This window comes from Mus caroli, chromosome 4 (genome assembly GCF_900094665.2).
Source record: "Mus caroli chromosome 4, CAROLI_EIJ_v1.1, whole genome shotgun sequence".
NCBI lineage: Eukaryota > Metazoa > Chordata > Mammalia > Rodentia > Muridae > Mus > Mus caroli.
In genome coordinates this window covers 95,356,021-95,367,400 of record NC_034573.1, presented here as the reverse complement: position 1 = coordinate 95,367,400, position 11,380 = coordinate 95,356,021, and the positions used below count along the sequence as shown (strand labels likewise).

Below are 11,380 nucleotides of genomic sequence, written 5' to 3'. Positions count from 1 at the left end.
AACAGGGAATGTTTCAAAGAGTCCTAAAACCGGAACAAAGCTTTAGGCTCCAAACACCTTGCACTTTTTACTAGTCCACGAGCAGCTTATTGCAACACTTTCCTTTCCATCCACTCACCCTTGCCTTTACTGGATATACCAGCTAAAACAAACAAGTAAATAACAACATAAAGAATTTCAGAAGCGTGAGAGGTCTCACGTTGCAGAATGAAATCTTTGTTTACTGTTGAATCATGTTTGATACATTGTGTGACGTTTGACCCCTCGGCAAGTGAGGCCAAAAAAAAGAGCATTCGGGATAACTGAGGATGCAACAGGGGCATCGCTTCTCTGCCAGCCACACGTTAGAGAGGAGGGAGGTACTTCTAGGCCTTCAGCCCAGCTCCCGCAAAACCCCCATGCTCCCCGCAGGGGGACCCAGCGCGCCTTCGTGCGCAGGCGCAACTCTGTGCTCACCAGCCCGGCTCAGTGGTCCCCCAGCAGTGTCCCGGCTGCTCCCGGAGCCCATGCCGGGTCACCAGCCCCGCCGAGCCAGCCCCGGCCCTTCCCTGACCCCGCGAGGCACCATGCCAGGGCAAAGTCCCCGAGGGTGTGAACCCCAGTGTCCCAACCCCTGGGCGGGGACGGGCGGCGGCAGTGCGGGGAGCTGTGGGCAGCACAAGCCGCGAAGCCCTGCCGCGAGCCGCCGGGTCCCTCCCGAGCCTCCGCAGCCACGCTAGGCCCGCAAACGCGGAGCCCCGGAGCTCAGGGCCCGCGCCCCGCACCGCCAGGCCCGCTCCCGCAGCCCGGGCCCCGCCACACCAGGCCCGCGCTCCTCCGCGCCCCGCACCGCCAAGCCCGCTCGGCACCGCGCTCCGCACCGCTAGGCCCAGACCCCTGCCGTCCCGCCGCTCCGCCGCCCCGCTCGCTCGCAGGCCCGTGCCGCAGCCACCGCCACCGCCACCGCCGCCGGCGCCACCGCCGCCATGGCGGAAGTCCACAGACGTCAGCATGCTCCGGTTAAAGGAGAAGCCCCCGCGAAATCCTCCACACACAGAGATGAGGAGGAGCTGGGGATGGCGCCGGCCGAAACGCTAACGGTGTTCCTGAAGCTGCTGGCCGCCGGTTTCTACGGCGTGAGCTCCTTCCTCATCGTGGTGGTCAACAAGAGCGTGCTCACCAACTACAGGTGGCCGGGCTGGCGGGCGGCGGCTGCGGCGCGGCGGGCAGGGACGGGGGTTCGAGCCCACCCGGGGATGCCCTCGGCCACGCTCCCCGCCGCACTGGCCAGGGCTGGGGGTGAAGGGGGAAGGCACGACGAGGCCGGTGCCCAGGGACTAGCGACCCGCGCGGCTGACAGCCCCGGGACCGGCGCGGCCGCACGCCCACGCGCCGTCGCCGCTGTCACTGAGACTCCGGGGCAGAAGTTTGTATGTGTGTGTCTTGTGTTTCCCCTCAAGAGTCATTTAAAAGATTTAAAACCGTTGACGAGGTCTCCGCGGCTTAACTTTCTGGAAAAATCCGTTGCAGGAAGCTGAAGGGAATTGTAAAACACAGGACAAGACCAGACAAGTGGTTGCCCTAGGCTACAAAATCTAAGATTTTTTTTTTTAATTTTTTTGTTTTTTATTGGAGGGGCAGGCATCGCTGTGGATTGAATCAGAACGCATTTTAAGGCTGACAGTGTGGGAGGTGAATTCCCTGTGCTCTGAGGACTTTCTGGCCGTTTTTAACCCCTTTTCTTTACCCCTTTTGTAGATTTCCATCCTCGCTATGTGTTGGACTTGGCCAGGTTAGTTGGAATCTCGGGCATCCCGTGGTCTGTGTTGTCAGAAGTTCTGTGTGTGTCTTTCTATGCAGAACAGTGCATCTGTGTGTGTTCTCTGTTTGCAGATGGTGGCCACGGTAGCGGTTCTCTGGGTGGGAAAGACACTCCGAGTAGTCAAGTTTCCTGACTTCGACAGAAATGTACCTCGAAAGGTAAACAAACGTGAGAAAGAAGGGACACTTTATTTTATAAAAAGGAGCCATTCTGTGGCTTAAGGGCGGAAAAAAAATCAACATCTTGAATATTTAAAAATGAAGTCTAGCTTCAACCCTAGTCTACCAGTGCATATAGCAAAGCTAGAGAAAACAGGCCACAGGGCACTCAAGACACAACGGCTCTGGAAGATGAAGATAGAAAATCCTTCTCTTTTCATTAAGGAGTTTCTGGGAACAGATCTGCCCACTCTAGCCACGATCTTCTGCTTCCTTTATTCCCTTTTTATTTTTTATTTTTTTATTTTTGGAGGTGGTGGTGTTGGGAGTGTTTTCTTTCATATTCTTTTCTATGATTCTGTGAGACTCCATGTGACGCTGAAATGTTTCTGTGTCTCAGACTCATATAGTACCATATTTTCAAGCAACTGATGTTTCTGTCTCACATGGTTGATTATGTTCATATTTCCATCCCCTCTTCTTCCAAGGATAGTTAATGATGTTTGGGAGTTTAATGGGGGTCAGTACTGTTTATGGGAGCTAATCTTATGTTTCAAGTGGAAAGAATTTGACTATATAAACAGAGCTGTTTCTCTTTGCTGTGAATGCCTTTATTATTGACATCCCTTGCCCTTTTCACTTTTCCAGACGTTTCCACTACCTCTACTATATTTTGGGAACCAAATCACGGGACTGTTCAGCACAAAGAAACTGAAGTATGGATAACTTTATTTTTCTAGTCTGGTTAAAATAATATGAATTTAAAGTTAAATACAAATGATGCTGTGTGAATGTATTATGATTGAGTATGGCAGGAATGGATGGAGGAGGGTGTGTGTGTGAGGGGGGAGGGCACAAAAACACCACTATCAAGTAATGAAGACTGAACCCAAAGTTTTGGGTACAAGTTGTTTATTTAAAGTTAAGGAGTGAATTTTGTTCCCTGTCTCACATCTGACTTTATGTTTGAAGTGTTCAAATACTGTCAGTAGATTTTCAGTGTTTTGGGGGACCTGCCACGGAGAAAGATTTGTGCCAGGTTTATAGGCTTTTTTTTTTCTCCCCCTGTAACACACCATGTAACCCAGACTGGCCTTGGGTTTGTGGTACTCCACTTGCCTGTGTCTCCAGAATGGTGCCCTGGTGTCTGGCTTGGGATTAATATAGTTCATAAACACTTTAAGTGTACTCCAGACAGCACGTCGGATGATGGACCTTAGATTTTCCGCAGGTTCCCTTGTGGAGTGGTTAAAGTCAGATGGAATCTTGACTCGAACATGATGACTGCATCATCATCAACTGTAACCTTGTAACTGGAAAGCCATTCACTTTAGAAAGACGCAGTAGCTCTGCTCTGTGGCAGTCTTGCACATCACCCTCTCATCTCCTAGTTCTTGGCTTCTGACTTTGTAGTAGTGTATGTGTGGTAAATACACAGGGAGAGTGGGTAGGGACAGATTAGGTGAAACCTACATGAGCATATGACATGATTGTAAACAATGAGTGGGGTGTGTGTGTGAAGAGATGGCTTAAGAACACTGGCTGCTCTTCCCGAGGACCCGGGTTCAGTTCCCAGCATTTAGACCAGGCAGTTCATTGGAGATCCAACACTCTCTTCTGGCCTCTTCAGACCCCTTTGCTGGCATGCACATACCCATACTTATGTATGGACAATTAGAAAATTTTATTTCTAATTTAATTAATTAATTAAAACAAAAACAAACCACAGGCAAAGAAATTTTTGTTGTCTCTTTTTTTATTTTTATTTTTTAAACCAATAACTGGTAGAATGACCAGACTATCTCTGGGGGGAGTTGTTCCTAGGAAGTCGGATTTGTCACAGGGAGGGAATTCTTTTCCATCGCATTATGTACTAGGAAGGAAATGCAGGCCTACTGTAGAGTGCTGCTTATACAAAATTTACTTTTTAAAAATCCCATCCATCCATGCATTCACACTCTGTCTTTGATTGTCAGATAAATAAAGCATTCCAGAGCGAAATAACTCTTACACTCTAAGAGGCAGGGGGTTTGATTGGTGGAAGCAAACTGCTCGTAAGATTTAGAGGAACATCCATAAAACTGTCTCCTGGAGTAGATTTTCATCGGCATTTTCTTAATGGTGTAGAAGTTAAGGATGGAAGTCAGCTCAATGAGGAAGAAAGCAAGAAGCCTTCCCTATTAAAGACTAATGTAGCTGTGGTCAGGGTATTTGCATAATTATCAGAGTGAGACTTAAAAGCATATATTATTAGCCTGTGATAATAGACACATAGTCTTACCATTTTGTAGTTAATGTTCTAGAGGCTTTTAAATTAAAAAAAAAAAATTCTCCAGGGTAATAAGTATGGAACTTGCATGCAGTCAGAAAGAGGTGAGCACTGTTTGAAACTACTCGACTATTACTCGACTTGATGTCCAGTTACATCCTTTCAAGCTTCAGTTTTCCACCTTGTGTTTCTTTTGCAGCCTGCCCATGTTTACAGTTCTGAGAAGGTTCTCCATTCTGTTTACAATGTTTGCTGAAGGCGCTCTACTCAAGTGAGTTCTGCTTGTAATATATTATCCCTGTTTATAAGATTGATACCGTTAGTTATGTGCATGTGTTTGTGTGGGTGTGTTATGCCCCGTGTGTGATTGTCTGAGGCTAGAAGAAAGTGTTGGAGTTCCCATAGCTGAGGTTTTACACGCAGTGGTGAGAAGTATCATATGGGTGCTAGGTATCGAACTCCTGAGCCATTTCTCTAGCCCCATGTATTTATTTACATACACAGTGAAAAGATATCCAGTATATACGAGATATTATCTGTCTCGCTTCTACTTTTAAGTTTGGAAAGTTTAAGCAGGCTAGCTGCCTTGCTATCATAATAATGTAATGAGGAAGGTTACAGACCACAGTTAATTTGCTGAACATGGGATGTGCTGTCTAGAACTCTTGTGTCCATTGCTGCTATTAAGCAGAGCCAGCTCAGAATTCTAGGTTTAAGATTTAAATGGTGTTCATGCCTTGGCTAGTTTTACTGCAAACGTGTATGACGTTTTTATACTTATTAACATTGACATAGAAATTCCAACTCAGTAATAGTAAACAAATGGTAAGACTAAGTGAGAAATGGATACAGTTATTTCTATAACAAAAGCAGTGTTTTTAAAGAAAGCATTTCCCTTTTTCAATCATTGATGTAAAATGAATCTACATGGATAAAGTCACGTGTGTATATTTAAAATTATTTTGTAGGAAGACTTTCTCCTGGGGTATTAAGATGACTGTATTTGCAATGATCATTGGAGCCTTCGTAGCTGCCAGGTAAGATGTGGCATATAGAGCTCATATTTCAATTATCAATAGTTATTAATAATACATCTTGAGCATCTTTGAAAACTACTCAAAAGGCATCAAACATTAAATCTTTTAGGCTGTATTAGATCAAAGCTAGTGAAATGTAGATTAGTGGATTCCTAAAGTCCTTGTATGTAATTTAGGATCCGATATTGTCTTCTGACCACACACCACATGGTATAGTCAGCATTGGCACAGTTATGCGTTCTTTTTCAGTTCTAAGAGATATAATTTTTCCGTTTATAGTTGAAGAAACTCAATCTTCTATAACTCCTAGAGGTTACAATTAGTAAGCAGCGAGGCTAGAACCTGAGTCTGTGTGTGAAACCAGGTCTGCCATTTTATAACATCTTAATTCTTTCACTTTGTATGCAATTACAGACAGTATCATCTGCCCTCTTGTGAGACGAAGGGAGGGAGGGCAGTGAACCTTTTTCCCTCGTGGAAAAAGGAGAAGAAGCATCGCCCCGCTCGCCCTTTCTTAGGACAGATCACAAATGTCGTGACGTGGTTACTCAATTCAGTTGCTGAAGCGTTTCCTACTTGGAGGCAGACACAAAGCCTTGATACACTTTTAAAATGAAAAAAGTATGAGCTACCCCAACTTGATGACTGAGTATTGTATACATCTGTAGACAGGAAGAAGGGAAGGCAGGCAGGCATGGGGAAAATATGTACCTAAAGACTGAAAGTTGAAGGGACATCTAGAAGCGTTCTAGACGTGGTACCTAGCTTGGGCGTGTAGACATTACTAATGCTATGCACATGTTTTCCTTTGCGAGTCCACTGCACTTCTTTGGTTCATCAATTAATTATACTTTTCGTCATATGCCTGTGGTATGAGTGCATGTAGTGAGGGTGTAGAAGTCAAACTCTATTGTAAAATAGAGTTTCATGTAAATGAAATCTCCAGATGAGATTCCACTCTATCTCTAAACATATTTGTATTACACGTAGTTATTTTGTGTGTGTGCATGTGTGCCACAGCATACGTGTACGGAGGTCAGAAGACAGCTGTGGCAGGCTGTTCTCTCTTTTCCCCACGTGGGTCCTGGGAATAAGAAGATCATCAGGCTTAGTGGCAAGTGCCTGTCATCAGTGCCATCTTGCTGATACTGAAATTTTATTCTTAGGAAAAAAAAAAAAAGAAAAGAAAACAACAACAACATTGGTTCCTGGGAGTCAGCTGCAGAGCTGACTGCCTTCCCCTCCATGTTGCCTTGCCTCCTTTGAGAAGTCTTCCATATTAGCCAGCTACCTTTCTTCTGAGAGGTGCCATACTAAACCCGGTGTATTGTAAAATAGTTCCTCCATGCCAGTGAGAACCAAAATTGTACTAAACAGCAGGGCCTCCCTTTGGCCTGAAATTGCAGTGGCCTAAAGGCTCCCTTTACTAGTGCATCCACGAGTTATGTAGTGTCTTTTCAAAGCCAGAGAACGTGGGGGTGTGAGAGTGCACTGCAGGTATACTCTGTCAAATTGTCATTTGCATTTCACATTTACTAAGTGCTTGTGATATTCAGGCTAGTAAGTTGTAGGAACTGTGTTGTTTTGCTCTCTCTAGTTATACCTTGTCACTATCGAACTACTTAACCTCTTAGTAATTGCTTATGCACTCTTGTGGTTTGATATCAGAACTGTCATCATGCTTCAGAAATTCCAGTCAGTGACAAGTTACTCCAATATTTTATATGAATCTTTGAGAAAAAAAATAAAGCCTTGTTCAGAGCTTCATCCTCTGGCTTCCTTATTCTGGAAACCAATGCCTTCTGCTATCACAGATGGTAATGGTAAATTTGGTTGCTTATTATCTGATTTTGACTTTAAGGCAGTATACAATGAACCAAAATAATAATTAGTGTGTGTGTGTGTGTGTGTGTGTGTGTGTGTGTGTGTGTGAGGTTTGTTTGAGGTAGGGTCTCAGCTATGTAGTTGCCCTGGAGCTCTGTCTATATCCCCCACTGTCTGTAGCCCAGGCTGTCCTGAGGCTCTGTCTGTAGCCCACAGTGGCTTTGGCCTGCTGTCCTGCCTCAGCCTCCTAAGTGCTGCTGTGACAGATGTTGCTGTGACAGATGTTGCTGTGACAGATGATGTCTGGCTGCATGATTGGCTCGTTGTGGTGCCATCTATAAGTGTGGATGTTTCTCATAAAATTTACAAATGTGGCCAGGTCTTAGGAAACACTGGTAGCTGCTAACTGCATGAGGCTACCTAGATGAGAATGTGTTCTTGCAAGTACTTTGGCCCAGATCTGTTTGGAATTAACTGCATATTTTTAAAGGTGATCTTAAAGTGTTGCTTATATTCGGCAGCTCTGACTTGGCCTTTGATCTGGAAGGATATGTTTTTATTTTGATCAATGATGTCCTGACAGCAGCAAATGGTGCATACGTGAAACAGAAGTTAGACTCAAAAGTAAGTAGCACACTACAGCTTCTTCATTGGATGCTCAAGGATGGTGGGGAAAGTGTGGAATAAAGAAACATACTTAGGAGAGTTGGAAGGACATAGTGTGAATGTGTTCATGCTAATAAATTTATGATCACAAGGCACGGTGGCCCATGCCTGGCACATCAGCACTCAGGTAGCTGAGGCAGAGGATATCACCGTGTCCAAAGCCTACCTGGGGTGCATAATGAGGCCAGCCTGGACTATAGAGCAAAACACTATCTCAAACAAACAAACAAACAAACAAACAAACAAACAAACCCACCCAAGGAAACAAAACAATGATGAAATCTCTTTTAAGTTAAATTAGGTTGTAATGTTGGCTTTTCTAGAAGGAAGTGTATGAATGTTGACTTAGAATGAGGTAGGAAAAGTGAAAAATATCCACAAAGAACAATGTCTTCATGATTATGGTTGTATTCTGACAACTTAGTGAGGGGCCTGATGTGAAAAAGAAGTACAGGAAATTTGGGCAGTTGGCAAGTGAGTGCTGGAAGACAAGACAAGGGTGCATGGGACAAGGATGACTGAGGGCTAGGGCATGCTGGGCCTGCTCAGAGAGCCTGCATTCCTGGGCCCAGACCTCAGCTTCTGCCCCCTGTTGGCAGTGTGCACACAAGTGCTTTCCACAATACTATCTGCTTGCTCACAATCTGCTTTACATATAGACACATTCAGTTGTGACTTGCGTCAGTCCAGACCCTCAGAAGCCAGGTGTTTGAGGCCTGTATTGTTGGCTGCATTGTACGGTTAAGTTACTGTAAGAAAACAGCTATCTGGATTTTGGCTTTCTTTGTCATAGAGCTCTGAGTGAAGGAGTTATCCTTAATTTCCTAATGGCCTTGTGAGGGCTCACATCGATATTCATCTCAGATGTCACCATCGTTTTTCCTGAGCAGCTGATATGTGTTTATCTTGTAACTGAATCTTGTAACTGACATGTTTCTGCTCGTATTTTGTCTTAGTCAGATGGCCTTACCCCTTTGTTTCCTTATCTGCTCTGTTTTGTGTAGGGTATTTCTGAAATTAGTTCAAGTACATTTTGGAGCTCAGATGACTGGTAAAAACATACCTCAGGAGTGATGGCGAGCCTTGTGGATTCCTGGGAGTTGTTGTTTTGAGGTAGTTTCCAGTTGGCCAGGATTTTTGCCTCTCCCCCAGAAAAGACTGTAGACTGTGTGGCTGTGTGACGGGTTTTCTTATTCTTGGCAGGTTTTTGGTTTTTGGTCTTTTGGGTTTTCCTCCACTAAAGACACTACAAATGTGTTGCTAACACTTTTTGTAAAGTGCCTGCTCTCCTCCTCCACTTGATGACATCATTTTAACTGATGTTACTAGTAGCAGTTTCTTATCCTTGTTTAAAAGAGGAAAGATAGCAGTTTGGACTTACACTGATGTTACCTTTAGCTCATTTGCTGTTTCACAAAGTGGATACTAAGGCCTGCTCCACAGTGAACCAGCAGCCTCAGCCTGCCCAACAGAGGCTTCTGTGATGGTGGGTGTTGTCTCTGCTCTCATTACAGACATGGCTTCTGGGAATGGGAAAAGTGATTGGTATATCTCAGAAACTAAATCAGTGGTTTTGTGTAATTATAATTGAATTAGCTACATATGGCTAATGACTACTGTTTTGGAGATCATTGCTTAGAATATACCCCGAAACCTAGAAGAAAATAAAGGTTTCTGTGGATTTTAGTCTTTGAAGCGAGCTCTTCAGTTCCACACTTGGAAATGGCTTATGGCTTACTTGTATTAAAACTCTAAAGCTGATTTATGGGTCTGGGGTAGAGTTAAATTGATTTCTTTGGAGATAGGTTTTTAAATTAATTAATTCTGAGATACAGTCTCACTGGGCAGCCTTGGCTGCTCTGGAACTTGCTATATAGAGAAATCTTATACTTACTTGAACTCACGAGTGTTGGAATTAAAGACATGTGCTCTCATGCCCAATGTAGGTTAGTTGATATAGTGCATGCCTAATATGCATGGTTTAGTCCCTAGTACCACATGAGCCAGATGAGTTCCCGAGCTCTATAGAGTTGTAGGCAAAGGGATTAGAAGTTCAGCTTCATCCTTAGTTATATAGTGAGTTTGAAACCAGCCTGAGCTATATGAGAGTCTGCCTAAATAAATGAATAAATAGATAAATAGATAAATAAATAAATGGCCGAATGAGTGAATGAATAAATAGATAAATAGATAAATAAATAAATGGGCGAATGAGTGAATGAATAACTGAATCTGCATGTGGTGGCAACACTGTAATCCAAGCACTCCAGAGACTGAGCCAAGACTATCGTGAGTTCAAGTCCAGCCTGTGCTATGTAGTGAGGTCTAGTATTAGAACAACTTGCAGTGTCATAAGAGAGAATGACATTGAAAGTCATTAGAATGAGAAGAGAGAAATAAATAAAGAGTGTGGACATTTGTGCTTTTGTCACTTGTCAGTTATGTGGATGGTGTCTGTGTTTGTGTGTCCTGCATACCCTCTGCTCCAGCCTAGTTCATGTTCTGAGTCATGGACACCTTTTGTCAAAGGTCATGTAATCTCACTGTTGGTCTTTTCCTGGTACTGTACAAAGAGGCACACCTTTCCATTGATACTTACAGATATAGCCTATTATAGATACCTATTATTTGGTTTAACCTAGGGCCAGTGTGCCCACACTGAGGTGGTTTTAGTAAATCAGAACTGTAACTTCAGGGATGCTTATAATCATGACCTGGTCAGCTTGAGTCCAGTGACATAAAGACCTGGGGCTCCACTTCAGACTTAAAGGCTAATTATTTAAAGGTTAATTATTTAAATTAACACTTTTTAACTTTAAAAGTCACCCAACATTATATACATGTGTAATGGGAATAGTAATCTCTTTGTGTTTAAATATACCTATCTTGTAGAACCAACTGCAATACTTAACTGTTTCCTATCTAGGAGCTGGGGAAGTATGGTCTACTCTATTACAATGCACTGTTCATGATTCTGCCCACCCTGGCCATTGCGTATTTCACAGGAGATGCACAAAAGGTAGGACTTTGAAAGTACGGGGTAATTTACTTGCTGTTTATGATCAAAAGATAGGCTTTTGGGCTGTTCGAAAGAAGCGTGCGTATTAAATGACCACAAACTAGAATTTACTCTTTAGATCTTTAGCCTGCTGATGTCATGTTAACCTGCCTTCTTGGCATAAGCATTTTAAATATTAAAATGGCTCAGAATAGCTCTCTGTGCCAGTACAGAGAAAGAATTGTTTACACTTAAAATATTTTTGATTGATTCATTTGTACGTGTATACTATGTTTTGATAATATGTACTCTCTGTTATCTGCCTCCCACTCCTGTCTAACCCCTTCTTTCAACAAGATCCCCGGCTACTCTCATGTGTCTGTCTGTCTGTCCGTCTCTCTTTCTCTCTCTCTCTCTCTGTATATGTGTACATGCGCGTGTGCATGTGTGTATGTCTATAAATGTTCATGTTCCCTTGAGATCTGCTAGGTGTACTTGCAGGAGTATGGCATTTGGGTTATTTACTGGACCTTGGGTTATTACCCTGTACATTTCTAAAGGAAATGACCTCCTTCCTGTAGCTGTTAGCTGCTGGTGAGTACTCAGGGAGAGGCGGGGACTCTTAAA

The 11,380-nt window shown here is 43.7% G+C and overlaps 1 protein-coding gene across 1 annotated transcript in view; it reads left to right on the top strand.

Annotated features, from left to right (window-relative positions):
- The first annotated feature begins 459 nt into the window (after positions 1-459).
- Slc35d1 (solute carrier family 35 member D1) overlaps positions 460-11,380 on the top strand; it is a 44,479-nt gene continuing 33,558 nt past the window's right edge. Inside the window, exons 1-8 of the mRNA XM_021160645.2 lie at positions 460-1,168; positions 1,738-1,771; positions 1,873-1,959; positions 2,608-2,675; positions 4,428-4,499; positions 5,197-5,265; positions 7,611-7,713; positions 10,682-10,774. Of these exons, the coding sequence (XP_021016304.1) occupies positions 966-1,168; positions 1,738-1,771; positions 1,873-1,959; positions 2,608-2,675; positions 4,428-4,499; positions 5,197-5,265; positions 7,611-7,713; positions 10,682-10,774 (729 nt within the window). The 5' untranslated portion in view covers positions 460-965. The remainder of the gene's footprint in view (positions 1,169-1,737; positions 1,772-1,872; positions 1,960-2,607; positions 2,676-4,427; positions 4,500-5,196; positions 5,266-7,610; positions 7,714-10,681; positions 10,775-11,380) is intronic.